The sequence below is a fragment of the Gopherus evgoodei genome, chromosome 3, assembly GCF_007399415.2.
Source record: "Gopherus evgoodei ecotype Sinaloan lineage chromosome 3, rGopEvg1_v1.p, whole genome shotgun sequence".
Classification (NCBI taxonomy): Eukaryota; Metazoa; Chordata; order Testudines; family Testudinidae; genus Gopherus; species Gopherus evgoodei.
Genome location: NC_044324.1, coordinates 209,785,690 through 209,804,521, shown reverse-complemented (window position 1 = coordinate 209,804,521; position 18,832 = coordinate 209,785,690). Strand labels below are relative to the sequence as shown.

General features: G+C 38.4%; 1 protein-coding gene across 8 annotated transcripts in view; it reads left to right on the top strand.

The window, feature by feature from the left end:
• EHBP1 (EH domain binding protein 1) overlaps positions 1-18,832 on the top strand; it is a 321,196-nt gene that overhangs the window by 79,656 nt on the left and 222,708 nt on the right. For all 8 annotated transcript variants that reach the window (XM_030557932.1, XM_030557930.1, XM_030557937.1 and 5 more), the window contains exon 5: positions 8,324-8,377. In XM_030557932.1, coding sequence (XP_030413792.1) covers positions 8,324-8,377 — 54 coding nt within the window. The remainder of the gene's footprint in view (positions 1-8,323; positions 8,378-18,832) is intronic.

Here is an 18,832-nt window from a genome sequence, read left to right as displayed (position 1 = left end):
AGGCTTTGTGTCCACACTAAAGTTGTACCAAGTTAACTGGATCTGTTAAAACCTGATTTACTTAAATAAGTGCAACCCTCTTGTGTGGACTCTTTCAAATAGGTTTATATCGCTTTGATTTTGCTTACCAACTTAATTTAATGTAAGGCACTCTTAAACAACACCCACACAGGGGTTGCAGCAAAATAAAATCAATTTCTAAACTGATGTAGTTAAACTGGTATAATGCATATGCATGGAGAAGGTCAGAATGCTCCTTCAATATCCATGCACATCTAGGGTGAAAATGAGTTTTTATTTTATAAAACAAATGTAGAATGATTCCATGTGAATACTAAAACAAAGATATGTATTAATGCTCTGCATGAAGAGTTTGGTCTATTACTCTAGAATGGTAAAAATGTTGAAGCTTGCCTGGAACGATAATCATCCACCAGACTCTCCTTATTGTGAGAGCTCTGGAAAAAGAGGATAATTGTCATTTAGGTACATAAGAGTTAGTTTCTAACCATAATATTAAGAATTCACAGTGACATATACACAGTGGCCAAAAGTATGTTTGCTTTTAAAGTGTTGCTGCTTGAAGAGAATTAGTAGTAGCAACTTCATCTGAAGGCTGTAGTTCAGAGAACTTTAAAGCAGTAGTTCCCTTTTAAACTTAGTCCTGAAATACTGAGTGTGTCAGTTCTGTGGTGAAACCCATGGAGCCATTACTGCCAGGTAAGGAACAAGAAGGGATAGAATAGAGAGGTACGTGCTGCAGGAGAGAGTAAAGTTTGGAGAAAACCATTCATACAAAGCAGCAATGAAACAAGTACCCACAACATTACCAATCAATCCAAGCTCTTTATAGGGACTTCAATAACTATTTCCCCAAGGGAGACTTCCTTCAGTCTGCTACCACTTATTTAATGTGATTCTCTGGTAAAGGTTAAGGTTTGCACTTTGAATGCCGAATGTATTTGTATCAATTTAGAAGAGAACAGTGGCTTGTCTTGACACAGTGGTGATCTTCAGTGGTAGAGAAAATGGCAGTCTAGACCTCTTAATGTGTTAGTTGTAAGACCCATAAAGTCAAGACTTGACAAGTGTACTTGACTGTTGTGATCAGTAAGGTTTTCTGGGGTTGTGAGGGGTTAATGCTATAAAGGTCTGCGAAATCTAACCTTTTAAAAATATTTTTTTCTGATCCATATAATTAAGAAGAAAGCAAGCTGAGTGTGAACTGAGTCTAAACCAGTCCAGTGATGTCTCCTAAGTGCCTCTGATGCAGCTGAAAGCTTTCCCAGGACTCAGCAGAATGAAAACTGGGACAGATTTTCTAGGCTATCTGAGATCTCTTCCTTATAAGCAGCAGTAAAACTGACGAGTTTTGGGACAGTTTTAAAATCTTCTGCAACTTAGAAAAGCTATGCATAAATACAGAGGCAGAAGGAGGACCAAAGGTTGGAGACTGTATGGAGTAGCATAATTGAACACTCAGGGCAAAATTAAGCAAGTGCTTGCACCAATTTAACTCTCAGTGTGGGGGATTGTGGGGCACTGACAGCTGGAGCTTGGGCTCCAGTGCAGGGCTTGGGCTGTCCACTTCCAGGGACTGACAGCCAGAAGAGTCTGAAAGGCAGTAACAGGCAATGTAAGTGTCTACATTGACACTGCATCAAACTAATGACATCAATCTAAGCACTACACCTCTCGCGGAGGTGTTGTTATCAAGGGTTGGCGGATTGTGATCAGTCTATCAGGGATCGATGTATAACGCAATAAATTGATCCCCAAATGCACTCCCCGTCGACTCCAGAACTTCACCAGAGCGAGAGGTGGAAGTGGAGTTGACGGTGGAGTGGCAGCCGTCAATCCCGCGCCGTGAGGAAGCGAAGTAAGTCAATCGAAGTCGAACTAAGATATGTCGACTTCAGCTGCGCTATTCTCATAGCTGAAGTTGCGTATCTTAGATTGATTCCCCCCCCAGTGTAGACCAGGCCCAAGTCAGCGTAGTGGGCAACTTACATCGGTGGAAGCTTCATTTTAGTGTAGACGCTATAGTTAGGTCAACTGGTAGTGTAGACCAGGCCACACCCTCCAACAGTTCGAATGAAAGGGAGTAAGAAAGGATGTGCTGAGGTGAACTCGAAATGGCTGCTGGTTGGGGAAGTTGCTGCCTAACTATTGTTCTCTCTTGCTGTTTCCTTCTACCATTGCAAATATGGAAATTACTCTGAAGGCCTACAAAATTTAATGGAGACTGCTAACCTTTCTCTAGGAAACCTCCCATTGATTCTACAGCAGGGATCTAATTCTCTGTTAAATTCTGTGTTGAATGAGGTGAGCTCTGAGCAACAGAGCATGGAGTGATAAATCTACGTAAGGATCTACTGCTGCAGTTTCCGTTTCTCTTGCTCAGGAGGGATGTAGCTTCCATGACAGTTGGAAACAGGGGCACTGGAATGGGGGGTGGGGTGGGGGGGGATGGAGAGGGGAAGGACTTTTCCTGAACCTGTCACCTCGCACTGCCAGGGACTGTTCTGGCAGAAAGGCTGATGTACCACAGCACTCTAATGACCCCGTGAGGGAATAACAGTTCCACTTCTGAACTATTAGCCAGGGCTGAGAAAGATGGTGTCCCAAAGCAGGATCCTTGGGCTGAACTCTTGTAAGAATTCTATCCTTTCCCCAACAAGTTGTGGGGAGGCTTGGCTTCTCATGTGCATATTGCTCTTGGACACTGGGTGACATCTTTCATAGTAGCCCTCTAGCTATTAGGTATCTAGAAAGTTTTTTGAGATTTATGTTTAATGGAGTTAAGGGTGTGTGTTGGTAGGAATGTGATAAGGTGGGGAGAGAGAGAGATGAGAGAAATTAGAAAAGAAGAGTGAGGGAGACAAGGTTATCTCTTGAGGTTAACCTCAGGGCACTGATTTTTACATTTATAAAATAAGTTCTTGTAAAAGAAGAAGAGCATCTTACAGAAGTTTATGTGAAATTTGACAGTCTTTCAGTCCATTTATCTAAGGGCTTGTAATTCCCATTTCAAGATGAAACCATAATTAATATTGGGCAAAGAATGTAATTGTTTGTCTAGGGCATGTTGATAAACAAAACTAAAAAGTAAACAAAATGAAAAACCTGTGTATTGTAGACTTCTGTGCTAGGGCTAGAGTGAACAGGTATTGGGCTCAAAGGAACATTAAGGCAGTTTAATGTCAACTTCACCTGTGTGCCTCTGTTTTTCAGGATGTAAGCATCATTTGCCTTTGAGCATGTATGTAATTTATTCCTCTTAGACCAGTGGGTCTCGAACTTTTTTATTGGTGACCCCTTTCACACAGCAAGCCTCTGAGTGCGACCCCCGCCCCCAGTAAATTAAACACATTTAAAAATATATTTTAACACCATTATAAATGCTGGAGGCAAAGAGGGTTTTAGGGTCGAGGTTGACAGCTCGTGATCCCCCCACATGTAATAACCTTACAACCCCCTAGGGGATCCCGACCCACAGTTAGAGAACCTCTGCCTTAGACAGCTTTAGTTGTATTTATTCATTATGTATGTTCTATTGAGACACATTGATAGACACCTCTACCCGGATATAACGCAATCTGATAAAACATGAATTTGAATATAACGCGGTAAAGCAGCACTCCTGGGGGAGGGGCTGCGCACTCCGGCGGATCAAAGCAAGTTTGATATAATGCAGTTTCACCTATAACACAGTAAGATTTTTTGGCTCCCTAGGACAGCATTATATTGGGGTAGAGGTGTAGTTAAGGTGAGTCAAGGTTTTACAGGTTGCTATGGGCATTTGAGCCCAGCTGCTGGATTTTGCAGGAAAAACTTCTTCCAACACCACATTTTGAATCAACTGTATCATAACCCGGTTACAAACAGGTGATAAGTTGTAGTGTGCTTTCTGGGTCCTTCACAAGTATGGTAAGAATATGTGCATTGTGATACGTCCGCCGGATGGGCTTCAGTAGACTAAAAATCTTAGATGTTACTATACCTGGGCTAAAGTGATTTTCTTTATAACTATTATTTAGCCAGTTGCTATTTTTCCCCGATATTGGTAAAGCATGCCCTCTTCACTGAGGACTCCTTACATACTAGATTTGAAGCACCAAAGTTCAGCCACTTGAGTTTTGTGCAGGGCAATGGTTGAAAAGTGAAGAGAGGAAGTAAGATTTTATTTTTGAAAGTGGGAGAGAGATTTCTTTTTTCTTCCAGTGTAAACCCAAAACAGATGAAAGCATTTGCTCACCTTTTAGCAGAGACCAAGCACTGAAAATGTCAGCCCCAAAGGAGAGCGTGTCCGAGCATGTGGAAATGAAAATGAAATGGAAACTATATTACAACCATAAATGTAGATGTACCTATTGATGACTGCTACAACAAAGTTATTGGGTAACTAGGAAGTGACAATACATATACTTCAGTGGAATTCTAAATAAATCATTATAGCAACAAGAATGAAACTAGAGTAATTTGCTATCTCATCAGAACCCTGAGGTATATGTGCAGAGCGGTCCCTTGGGTATGGCAAATCGAGGTGACCACTCTGGGCCCCACGCTTGGGGGATCCCCACAGGCCTGTGTGATTGGCCGGCACAGTCAGTCCCAGAAGTGAAAGATCGGTCCCAGAAGTGACAGCTTTGTCACTTCTGCCCCGGGTTCTGCATCCCCCTAGGGACAGCCCTGTGTATGTTTATAGATTAATTCAGAGTTTTCCAAAGTTTTCCTTATTTAAGGGATATTAAAGATTAGTAACACACATTTTTAATTAAAATGTACATAAAATATGTAATCTGCTTTAAAGATGAAATGTACAGCATGTGTACTAAATGGGGATCATTTTATGCCTTCTGGCATTTTTATTTTTGTAAGACTTTGTTAGAGAAATACGAAAAAGGAAAACTGTAGTTTGATTTTAACTTTGACTTGGGTCATTTTATTTTTTAAAGTACATTTTTATTAATTATATGAAAAAGTGCTGACACAATACTTTAGCAGTATGTGAGAACTGTACGCCTAAATCAATAAGTAACCTTTGCAATATAAAACTGTACTGCATCCATATCCATAAGAAATCAGAAATACACTATCAAAAGGTTTGATTCTGTAGTCATTACAGGTTTGATCTAGCATCAATTAAAGTCAATGGAAAGGGTTCAGTTTCCTTCAAACGGCCTTCGACCAGATCCTACGTGAACAAAAATACTGTTTTGATAGCAAGATTGTGTCCTGATTTTGAGTGGTAGAGATATAGGTATAAGCTCACACAGAAAATAAAGACACCCTCCCCCCCCCTAAAAAAAGGCTAGACCAAATATTAATGATATTAGTCACTTATTTTATCAGGCAGTAGGATATTAAAATAGAGAATGTTTAATGATCTCTTCATGCTGTTTCCACACTATATCAAAGAGTGTTTTTTTTAAACAAGGTAATAATCCTAGGATAAATCATTGAAATGACAAGTATTAATAGCTGAGTGGTGGGAAATGATTTATGTGCTGTTGATATGAGGTATAGTAAATCAGCCAAGTAATCGTATGATTTCATTAATTTTGTTTATGTACAGTAGTCCTACAAAGTTGATTAGAATTATATATGTGTTATTACATGATCTTATAATTACAAGTACCTTAATTTCAGCATGCAGCTATCCAGGGATACACCTTGTATGTGTATCTTAAATCATTATAACTTATGGCTAATGGTTCTCTTTTTTCTTAAATAAATTAGTCGTATTGGATGACTTGTAACTAGTGGCTGGCAACATTTGTTTTGACTTTTTGTACTCGAAATGCACCCAAAAGTAAGAGATGTCAAATATATTTTAAAACACACATTTTACTCCTTTGACCTTTTGTAGCCATTAAATATAGCCCCATTACATCAGTTAGCAAACAATCAAACTGATATTTCACAAGTGGCATTGAAGCTTTTGCTGTATTTATTCATTGTGTGCTATTGAGACACATTAATAGAATTCCTCTAAGGTGAGTTCTTGTCTAGCTAAGGTGCCAAGGACTCTGCAGGAAATTGAGCCCACCCTGCCGGATTTTGCAGGAAGGACTGCTCTTTAACTGTCTCTATAGCATAGTATTTATAATATGTGTAATATGACACTTCCAGAGAAACAATATCACAGTGGAGGAATCACAATTGCTATATAACTGCACAATCACTATCACAAAAGAGGAATTATTTAACAGAGTAAGTATTCTGACTTCTTGAGCGGAAATCACTAAGTATTCCGTTTCTGCAGTTATTCGTAAGCTAGTTATTTACGAGGTCATTCATTATATTCATTTTAGAGAGATACTTCATGAAGGGATCTCTCAAATCCATTTGTAATAAAGATAAAATACTGTTACACACTGCTTCCTTAATGATTCTATATTGAACTTGAACAAAATGCAAAATTAAGAAAATCATGGATGGTTAGGAAGAGAATAGTTTAAAGTGAGTTGAGAAGGAAGGACAATACAGTTTTGTAGCAGGCTTGAAAGAAAAGAGGTGGTATGGATTAGGGTAAAGAAAGTAGAAGCAAAATCTCTGTTCAATTCTATGCTTCAATTTACAGTGATAGAATAAAATTGCTTTAATAGATTAAAATTGTAGAAGGAATTCAGATAAGAGAAACAAAAATGATTAAAAGGCTAAGGGACTGAATTTATGCATAACATAGTCAAATGATGACTATGGGGATATGACATCCACCTACAAGTATTTGAAAGAGGTAAACACCGAAGTGGCAAAGGAATAATTGAATGGTTCAAGGGCTATAAATAGAGATAATAGGATGAAATTGAGGAATGGAAAAAGCCTAAATGTCAGGGAAAAATCCTAAAACTGAGTTCTGTTAGTATGAGAAACAATCTCCCAAGGGAAATGGTGTAATTTAGCTGTGGTAGAGATTTTTAAAACTAGATTGGACAAAGTACTGCCATAGAAAATTTCTGTAGGAAAAATCCTGCATTATTGTGTGAAGGGGCATGAACTCAATCACTTAATGTCTTCCTCATATCTTAATTTCTAATAACCTTAATGTACATTAGATCACTGAGTTGAGATGAACATCACTTATTACCAGGGATCCTAAAAATCTATTTGCCACTGAAAAATGCACAATTTGTGTTTTTTTCAGAGACTCTTTAGTTTTTACATTTTGTGAAAACATAAAAACATATTAACTAGTCACTAAATTTTACTGAAAGTACCAGTGTCATTTATTCTGTGTGTTCAACCTCCCTTCTTGCGGTTGATTTTTGAATGTGCTTTAAATTTACAGTGGAACCCCGTTTATTCGATCTAATTGGAATTGGGGCCAGATCGGATAATCAAAAATTGGGATAATCAGTAGAATTGTCAAAGAGCTTCCTATCTTTTATTTTAAGATTGGAGGAGGGGTGGCTGATAGTCCAAGTCCCAGCCATCCAGTGCTGACAGCCTGAGCCCTGTTGCTGTCAGCCCCAGGCGGCTGGCGGGTCGGCTAATATGGAGAGCCAGTTAATGGTAGCTTGACTAAACGGGGTTCTACTGCATATCAATAAAACATTGAATTCAGCTGATACCTACATATATTGTAGCTAGGAAAACTAAAGCTCAGCATTTCGTTTTAATCATGGAAAAACACAGATTTAAAATTTTTTTTATTGGAGAATTTTGTGTTTTTAATCATGGAAAAGTAGGATCCTGCTCATTTCCTCATGTTACTGTCTAGCACATGAAGCCTATCATGCATCTTTCTGTGAGGGGTAGAAGTGGTCTTATCCCCTAAACAAGAGTTGACTGAAAAAGGAGGCCATTCTCAAGCGGGATGGGTTTTGGTGTAACTTGTGGTGATCTGAGAGATTCTACCTGAGGAGTTGCATTATGTTCTCTGATCACACAGATGATCCTCAGGCATGTGAAGACGAGGATAGGGACTTGACATCTGCTGTACAGGAGCTATCTGTTTGATCTAGGCAGGAGCTTAGCGTCTTGTCTGTGTTCTCTGCATGATGTGGGACTATGGTGTAGTTATCAGGAAGGAAGGGGCTTTATAAATTAAATTTGAAAAATTGATGATCCTGAATGAAGGGTGGTAGAATCATAGGATCTGTTCTGAATGCACCTCTTGCTTGTACCAGTCCACAACCAGTGAAAGTGTTGCAGAGGTATTATGTACTGAAAGCTGTGTGTTGGCTAAAATATTTTTTCTGTGCCTCATCTCCATCAAATAAGGAAACCTAAATGAATAAGCATCAATGGTGGGTCAGTTGCAGTTTCTTATATCTGGGTAATTTTTAGATTAAAGTATTTTTTTTCTTTTTTCCAGGATCCCCATGCTGAAGAATTTGAAGACAAAGAGTGGACATTTGTCATAGAGAATGTAAGTCAGAACATGGTCATGTTTTTCCTTTCTATGTGTGTGACACTTAATGATTTTGAAGGTTCATATGCCTTGTATGAATACTATTGAAAAAAGGATGGGTTAAGTTTGAGCTGTTTAAAACCAAAACTAAAACATTACACCACAGTAATAGCAATAAAGCTGCCTCATTAAAATAACTGTTGTATATGCCTGTATTGAAATCCAGTTGGGATGCAGAAATATTTTGCAGTGTAGGGAAGCAGTTATAAGCTAACATCAGGAGCCTTCTTGCTTTAATGTCATGAACATTGGAGGCAACGTGTGTTAAGAGCTAGGATACTAAGCCTGCAGTTCTTGAGTTGCATTCAGCTCTTCATGGTCTCACACGCAGCTCTTTTCTTTTTCTGATGATAATAGCTAATTCTTATAAAGTGCTGTATCTGTAGGATTCCAAAATTCTTTGTAAAGGAGGTCAATATCATTATCCCCATTTTACAGATGGCGAAACTGAGGCAGAGGGAGGTAAACTGACTGGCCCAGGGTCACTCAGCAGGCCATCGATGGAGCTAGGATTTGAACCTAGGTGTCCTGGATTCCAGTCCACTAGATCATACTGTGCTTGTCTTGTGTGATTTAAAAAAAGATGACTACTTCTTCAAACTGACCTCTGTGTGTCCCCCTAATTGAGACAAAAGTGATGTGCTTTCAGAACTCTTTAGGAAGAGTTGATGAATAAATGAAAATGCACAAGATAGAAGGCAGGAATAGGGAGATCATATGAACATTAAGAAAAAAAGCCCTCAAAATATTGAGACTTGTGATAAAATCACAAAGATTGGCAACATTGCACAATATGTCCAGCAGAACCTTTATGATAGGTGATGGTGCAATCATATTTACGTATTTATAATATAAGGAAAGAACCAAACTTAGTCCTATGAATTCAACTTGGATTCTGAATGTTAACAGAAAAAAGTACTTTTTTCTTGTAAACTGAAGATACTTGATGGAGAAATTATAGGAAGACAAACATGATATTTCACAATACCATTTATAGTCACGTTTTAGAGCAGAATTGCACATTAATCACTTGACTACTGCTGAATTGTTCAAATACATCCAGTGAAAGCATAGGGTTGTTCTGGGTTGCTTAATAGTACCATATACATCAAAGTAGAATCCATCTGTTGTGCTTCTTAATATGCCAAATATTCTAACGTTGCATTGATTTCAGTATCATGTTAAAAGCGGAAAGCAGTTTGTCTTGGAAAGGGCCATCAGCAAAGTAGTTCATTTATACTCTTGGTTTTTAAATGTCAGGTTTCTATTTTAGTTTATAAGAATTGTTAAATAGGATGTAGCTTAGTTATGGTTTATCTGTTGTTTCCTTTTCTCACTTCGTTCATTTTAGTTAATGGAAGTCTCCAGCTCCCCTTTTCAAGAGTGCTCCAGAGCTAAGCAAAGTACTCTGGAAGCAACAATGCACTGTACGTCCCTTCAGTCTACCCTTCTGGGTAGACTGGATTTGGGTTCCCGTGGCCTCTGTGCAAGTTCTCGTTCAAAGATTACAGTGGGTGCTTCATGCACTATTGGCAGGACACCTCTTTTTCCTTTTACACAGGGTAAGAGGATGATGTAGTCATGTGCTCTAACATATGTGGAGATATCCTGAGGAATGAGGGGCTTTGCAGTCTTGTTTTGACTTGGCAATTCCCAACTTAGCTTTATTTCCCCTGGCAGTGGCACTGAAAGGGGAAGTAACACTAGGTTCAATATTCCTCTCCCCTTCGTAGCTTGCAGCCTGAGGCCTTGGCTACACTGGCACTTTACAGCTCTGCAACTTTCGTGCTCAGGGGTGTGAAAAAACACCCGCCTGAGCGCTGCAAGATACAGCGCTGTAAAGCCTCAGTGTAATCAGTGCCGCAGCGCTGGGAGCACGGCTCCCAGCACTGCAAGCTACACCTGTAGAGGATGTGGTTTATGTGCAGCTCTGGGAGAGCTCTCTCCCAGCGCTGGCGCTCCGACCACACTCGCACTTCGGCAGCGCTTTGAAATTTCAAGTGTAGCCGTACCCTGACTGTCACTGGGACAGCCCTGAGATGATATATGTGTAGATTATGCAGACTTTTCCAAAAACAGTATTGAGGCAGGTCTCTCGTTTCATTCAACATCTGAGTGAAGTGCCAAAACAGGACACTTGGGCAGGTCATTTAGCTGCTCTCTGCCTCAGATCCCCATCTGTAAAATGGGGACAAATAGTAATTCCCTATACCTCACTGGGGTGTTGTGAGGATAAAGATTGCGCGGTGCTCGAATATTACAGTAATGGGCACCATACATGTATCCAAGATAAATACTTTTTAGTCAAAACTATCTATCAACGTATTAAGAGGAACAAAGCAAGGAGGCAGAGTCTCTGCTAAATCAACTCATCACCAACTTCTCCCTCTTTGGAGCCAGTTCTTTATAGGTTTGTGAGATCTAAAGTTTCAAAAGTGAATTTCTTTTGCCTCATGCACCAAACTCAGTGTGCATGTCTGACTTCTTTAGTCTTCTTGCTCTGTTTTTTATCCAACTCCAGGCCAAGCAATAGTACTAAATATTATACAGAAAGAGGCCTTAAGTTCATTAAAAAAATAGACTGCAAACCACAAGCTTTTTTCACAAAGAGCTGTCTTGTAAATAGTCAACTAGAATATGGTTGTGCTGCTTTCTTTGTTATATACACATGCGTCCTTCAGGAGTGGACTGAGGCCACCGGTTCACATAAGCTACCAAATACCCATCTGCTTGGGAATGTTCAGCCTTCCATGAAACATGTTTGATGTGAAGAGCTAGTCTGGAAGTGAAAGTTACATTTTCACCAATCTTTTGAGTTATCCAGTCCCCCACCTCTGTCTTAATAGCTGTTCTTTGAAAAAGGTGATTGAGAACTGCACAGCAACTTTAAATCTCAGGTATAGTTTTGAGATGGACTTGAAAGCTATAGGTAAATCCAAAAAAACCTGATCTGCTAATATACTTGACAAGTTGAAAAAAATCCATTTTTAAGGGGAATAGCACCACTCAGTGGTGAACAAAGAAATGTATGTCTGTTTGGTTGAGAAACTAGCAGTTCTTCTACCTTGGACTGATGCTTACTTACACTTCAGAATAATCAGTTATATAGAACACCTAGTTATTGAATATATTTTTTTTAATCTCTCAACTCTCTGGAAAAGAGACCTTTGTATCCTTTAGCCTTTGGACTACTGTCACTGGAAGTAGTCATGGCTTTGCATGTTTTGAAAAAAAGGAACATCATTGTCATTGAATCTATGGAGGAAAGATTATAGCTGGTAATCTCAGGACACATTAGAGCCCTCGAATGACCTGTGTTTTTTGTGCAGGTTGTTTCTCTGCCCTCAAATTCTGCGGGACTCCTCTTCTTGATATTTAGCAGCACCACCAAAGAGTATAGCAAAGCCCAAAACGATTTTGGGCTAGGAAGTTTTCATTAACCAAAGAATCTACATCCTAGTGTAATAACTCCTTTTAGCTCTAGTTCTTGAGCCAGAACTTTATTCAACCCAGCTAAAGTACAGTAACAAAGAGTTTTTGCAATACTTCAGAATGACTGTTCCACTGTGCCCAGTATGCCAGATCACATGTATTTGGCTTAAATTTGTAGCATCAGATCTCAGTTGGCTAAGAGTAATAACTTGATTCAAAATTATTCTTGGTTCAGATTGTCTTAATTAACAGTGGGTGTGGCATGTGTACAACATGGCCCATTGATTTCCATAATTTCACTGTAAATAAATGTCTCATAAGCTTTTAAGTTACCATCTACAATTCTGTGCTTTATCGGATCCATTTCCCTGTTCAGTGCTGGATTTTTCCCTACAGCACTTTTTAATGCTCTGTCTAGTCTAGTTTTAAAGTGCCCCAACAAGGGGAATTTCACCATTTCCCTTGGGTAACAATTCCACAGATTAATCCATCTATCCCACTGTCAGCAAATTTTTCTCAATATTTCAACTTAAATTTTCATTTTCTCAGTTTCTTCCCATTCCTTGATGTTTAGTTTCTTTGTATATTTATAGATGGCTCTATTGTCCCCAATTCCACCTTGTTTTAGCTGTGCTATGAATATTTTACTATCTGCATTTTTCCCCATCAGACAGATTTTCCAGTCTCCTCTTTTTGATAGTCTTTGCATGTTGGAGAGTCAGATTTCCATTGCTAGCAATTAGACCTGTACCATACTCTTCAAGGGTAATGGGTTTTCCAGCAATTAAGGATTGATAATTGGTCAATCTTACCCACTCAGTTCAGAGTAACATACCTTTCTTCATTGCAAAACTAACCCGGGGGGGTACTTTCTCTAACACATGATTATCCCTTCCCTCATTTCTATAGTGCAGTTTGAACAGGTAGTGTATGTCACTCTGCTGGCCCTCTTTCCCTTCATGATCCAAGTCTGGGCCTCCAACGTTAATTGTCCAAGAGATGACTTTGATTGACCAGTTCCTTGGAGAGAGAATCAAGAAGAGACTTTCCAGTAGAAAATATAAGTAACAGGGAGGAGATAAGTCTATTAAAAACATAATTAGTATCTCATAGTCTAAACTGTGTGCAGAATTTCAGAGCTCCTCCCATCTAAGTGAGAGAACTGTGCATAATTATCCACGAGTGCTTTTGTCTCTAGGATACTTTCAGCACTTAACATTTTTTTAAGAAGTGCGTGATCTAGCCTGTGTTCATGCACACTTGAGGTTCCTCGTAAAGTTGGCCTATGTTTACAACTCTCTAGGAGACACAATTGTAGAAATAGAGTGAGTTTCAAATAAAGGCCAGTTATTAGGGAAAGTGCAACAGCACTTAGTACAGGCTGTATTGAATGCTATTTGTAACTTTTCTGGTTGAAGGGGAGAGAAAGTGATGGGGGAGCGGGGAGAAGCTGGGAGGCAGAAGTACAAATGGCATTTGTAGTAGTTGCTAAAAGAAACCTCTAAAGGCAAATTGGTCCCAGCATTTTGAAAACTTTCACTCACCCCACCTGCAAGTATGAAGGTGGAGAGCCTCCTATTTGAAATAAATGTAATTCAAACAATGTAAAAAAGGCCTGAATTTTCCTTCCTATTATGTGCAGAATAATTTCTCTTCCTGTAAACATCACAAGGAAGAAAGGCAGGACTTCCCTCTGAGAGAAGGTCATCCATTGCATCATGTTGTGGTTTTATGATACAGATAAATGGCTACTACTAGAGACTATGTCTGTCCAACTCATGTTGTTTCTGGCTTAACAGGTCTTCATCATCCTGCTCAACTAATCCTTTATGATGGTTCCAGATCTCGATGTAACTCTGGTTTCTCTGCCAGCTAGTAAAAGTAGATCCAAAGCCAAGTCTTGTTAATGTTTTCCAGGGCTCATATTAGGCTCCTCTGTTTCCCGTATTTTGCATCCATTTCACTGTTCTGTTGTGTATATAGGTCCTTATACCATGTTTATCACCATTGTTTTAGAAAAACATCCAATCTTGTCTTTAAAATTGTCAGTGATAGAGAATCCACCACAACTGTTGGTAAATTGTTCCAGTAGTGAACTGTCTTCTCTGTTAAAATTGTACATTTATTTCCAGTCCGAATTTGTGGAGCTTTAACTTCCAACTATTAGACTGTGTTATACTTTCTCTGCTAAATTGAACAACCCATTCATTATTAAATATTTGTCCCCCATGTTGGTACTTATAGACTGTAATCAAATCACTCCTTAACCTTCTCTTTGCTAAGCTAAGTAGATTGAGCTCCTTGAGTCTGTTGCTATAAGGCAAGTTTTCTAATTAATTAATCATTCTTGGGACTTTTCACTGAACCCTCTTTAGTTTTTCAACATCCTGCTTGAACGGTGGACAACAGAACTGGACACAGTACCCCAGCAGCGGTCATACCAGTGCCAAATACAGCGGTAAAATAACCTCTCTGCTCCTACTTGAGATTCCCTTTATGCATCTGAGAATTGCATTGGTCTTTTAGGCCAAAGTGACATACTCGGAGCTCATTTTCAGCTGATTATCCACCAAGACCCTCAAATAATTTTTAGGGTCACTGCTTCCAAGGTATGGTCCCTTATACTATAGGTATGGCCTACATTCTTTGTTCTTAGATATGTATATTTACATTTAGCTGTATTAAAACTTTCACTGTTTGCGCCTGGTTTACCAAGTGATCCAAACCATTCTATATTAGTGACTTGTCCCCTTCATTATTTACTGAAACATCCAATTTCTGTGTCATCTGCAAACCTTATCAGCAATGATTTTATGTTTTCTTCCAGATCATTAACAGTTTGTTAAATAGCACAGGGCCAAGACTTATTCGAGCTGTGTCTTTGCTATATGCAGAAAGAGCAGTGCTTCAGACTTGCCACTTTTCAACCGCTGGTCCTGCAGCTGAATGAGAAGTGCTCTGTTTCTTACTTCTCTTGTCCTTCACTTGAAGGTGAATTAAGACAGGATTATAAAGAAAAAACTATTTTTTCCCTTAATAGCATGAAAGAATAATCTTTAACATGTAGATACAATCCTCAAGTGCAGACTCCTGACTGAGGGCCCATTCCTGGAAGTGACTGTGCTCTGTGTGGTGCTATGCCCACACAAAGGTGCATTGACACTGGGGATCCACACAAGTGCAGCACTGCCCCTATAACAGGTCACCTGTGGGGTTGAAACTGAACTGTTAAGATGTTCTAACAGTGAGATATTGTCCTGGATCCTTTGCAGGCATAGCTTCGACACTGATTTTTCTGAACAACTGGGTAGGGTGTTTTAATTTTTTTTGAAGGTTAAGAGAACAAAGCATCATGAAGGAGACACATCTACTGAATCCATTCCAAATTCTCCTTATCAGAGATGTCAGCCTTTTACATTGAGAGTGGTTTATAATTAGACCTCAGAAGTGTATCTTTTTTTATAAGATACACACCTATGTTACTGGATGTGTTTACATACCTTAAGAAGCAAGATTATTTTTAAAAATTTCTTCAGAAAACTATATCCTGCCAATTCTCTGGGCTGAAGAAGATTGTCTCGCTAAAAGCTTGTAATTATTCTACAGCAGATAAAAATAGAGGTTGACTGATTTAAGATGAAAAGTGAGTTAGGGTTCTCTTCTCTTTTATTGTCTATTGCTCTCATATAAATTCCATGAACCAAAACAAGTGTGATGGGTCATGTCAATGGAGACTTATGCCCCCTAGGGTATGACACTAAATGAGTAGAATCTATAAGTAGTAAATCGAGTGACACTCAAGACAAACAAATTAATTTCTGTTTCAACCCCGTGTACAGTAGTTATAAATCATTAAAGGCTGAAATGTGGGACAAAACTTCAAAATGAAGGGAACATGAAAAATAATACTGCAGGGTGGTATTGCACTGTTGTTTCTGTGGAAAAATCACACACGATAGAACCAAAGCCAGTGAGACCGAGGTTGAAATCCTGGCCCCTTTTGAAGTTGGTACAGGTTTTGCCATTGACTTCATTGGAGCCAGAATTTCAATCCTGGTGTTTAGGTCCTCTCTCAATTACATTGATTTTACACTGGTGTTGCTACACCGAATTCAGTGGAATTATTCTTGATTTATACCAGAATCAAACCTAGGGTCTGGATGTCAGCAGACTTCTTCACCTGGCTAATTCTAGTACTAGATAAGCTGATCATATACTTCCTGATCAGTCACTGATCAGTTATTGTAGAATCTTGGGCGTCTCTTCTAGTGTATTTTTCAAGCATGTGGAATCTTAAGTTTAAAATGACTATTTGATTTATTAAAAAAAGTAATAAAAAAAGCTACATTGTTTTTGTATTTTTTTCACGAAATAATGTTTGGCTTATCATGAGAGAGAACCAAGTTAACTTTTTTCAGAATTAAATGCGTGCATTTAATGCTTTCGAATAGGAAGCTCATAGTTCAGACATGCTTTCCTGGTCTTTTAATTCCCCTGTCATATTTTGCTGTATGTGATTATGTGAGCTGTGACTGGCTGGCTGTGTAAATTGGACTGGATATTCTGGTCTAGATATAATTCGGAATTAAATGCTGCTTTGTCAGCCATCTCATTCTTTTTCTGCTTTAAATTTAATAGAAAATCAGAAAAGTTGTTTTTCTTTTTGCTTACATTAAATATTTAGCACTTCGTTCTAGTTCAGAAATTTTTGAGATTAGGTTTTTGGAGAAAACTCATAACTGTCCTTGTCTTGATTGGCTGATCTGCATCTGAAGGAAAGAGTAGGAAAACTTCCCGAGTTTTGCAATGATTGGGTCTGATCCTGCATTCATTACACATCACGTTGGCTTAAATCCTGGCTGTATTGCAGTCGGTAGCAAAACTCCCATTGACTACAACAGAGCCAAGATTTCACCCATTGTATTCAGTGGGTGTGTTGGATGTGCAAGTGATGCAGGATTGCGCACAGTATTTGTGGATGTTTTTTCCTTCTGAATGTTAGAACGCATGAACATGAGACGCTGGCAGTACTGGCCTGAGCTAGCCATAGTGTGGGCAAATGCTGTGTAAGCTTTTCTAGATAACTTCATTTAAATTCTGACCTGAAGCAACCCTTATTCCTGAGCAAAGCTTGCCAGTCATGACAAATTGTGCTAAAGTATGTAGTACTGTATTCATCTGCAGTGGATGTTTTACTTGTGACAAAACAAATATGAATCCAAGTGTCCTGAAATAAGACATCATCTAACCTTCTTGAAATTCATATTCAATCATTTGTTAAAGTGACACTAAAAGGTTAAAAAACCCAACATTTCTGACCTAAATAAAATTGTGATAATTCAATTTCAAAGAACTTTTAAAACCTACTTTACTCTTTTTTCCATTTATGCTGTTAACATTTTACTCATGTTGGGCAATTTAAACAGATTAGTCAGGAAATCTTTAAATTCAATCTGTCTCTTTTCTATTGTACTTTTGAAAACTATTCATTAAACATTTGTTAATCTGAATCTTTTCCCAAAAAAGGAAACATTGAGACCAAACTATCCTATAAATGATGAGAATTGTTTCTGATGCCATATTAATGACCATGCACTATAACATTTTATTTTATAATTATCTCTATAAACTGAATCAAATATTTTAATCAAAGGGCATTTTTTTTACTAGGCAACCTCGCTGGTGGGGGATGTAATACTACATTCATTGTGTTAAAACATCTCAGTTTTAAAATAAGAAAGTGGTAAAAAGTATCGTATTTTGTGATATTCATACTACAATTATATTAAAGAGTTTCATAGATAAAAGATAGAAAAGGGAGAATGCTGGGAGTTGAATAAAATAGCCTAGTTATTACACTCTAGTTTTTATAAGCTCAATAAATGCTGTAAACCGTAACACTTACAATGGAATGAGTTTGACACATAATTTATAGGGTTATTATTGATTCACAGTAGTAAAGCGCAATCTGTTTTCTAAATTGCTGGAACCATTTTGTTTAGATTTTTTCGTCTTACTTCCTGCTAGTTACCTTCTAATATCTTTCCTATAGCGGAGAGTGTCCTGTGTGAGACAGCTGACAAGAGCCCATATCAGATTCTTTACCAGCTGGAGGGAGGAAGCTGATAAATAAGGCAGTCAGCTCTGGAAACAAACCTTTAATAGTACATTAGGCATGTTTAAAACCAGCAGTGTGTATTTCAGCAATTCTTTGCATATGTTTATTCATAGAAAATCAGCAGTAAAATACACTTGCCAGTGCATACAAGAGTCTGCATGAGGTCTTTTCTTTTTCAAACATCAAATATCAGAACATCATCTTGGTAATTGTTTTACAGTGGGGTTCTAATCTCACTCCAGATGTAAACTGAGCTGACCAACTTGTCTTTTAATAGAAAAGTATTTGTTTTAAGAATGTTCAACATGCCCCTGTTTGTGTGTATGTACGCGCGCACATACACAGGTTTCTCTTGATTACTGTGCAAAAATTTTTTATTTAAAATGCTGCTCATTGGCATAACATTGTGATTATACAAATCTCATTTTTGACCCTGGGGGATAGTGACCATTCAGCATATACCACTATTATGAAAAGGATATAATGCAAGACACTCAGTATAAGGGAAGACAAAATTGCCGACATCATTTAATGAAAAATATTTTTGACACAAGTTGCCTTCCAAGGCAGATAGCTTGGGAGTCCAGTTAATGTGCTGATGGGTCTGAAATAGCATTTGAACAGTGTGCAAAAATTTGTCTCTAAGAGCAAGCCCTCAGAATATCCATTATTGTGTAAAATTGTAGTTCTATATTAAGTGATTGCATGTGGGCATAGTTGCCAATAACTGGAACCTCATGCAGTGCATATTCACAAAACTATGTGACCACCAGTAAAGTGCTGGCCGGCTGACCAAAGGGTTGTGGTTTACGCATGCTTTTAGAGATACCATGTGGCAAGGTAGTAGAGCTGAGTGATTGTTT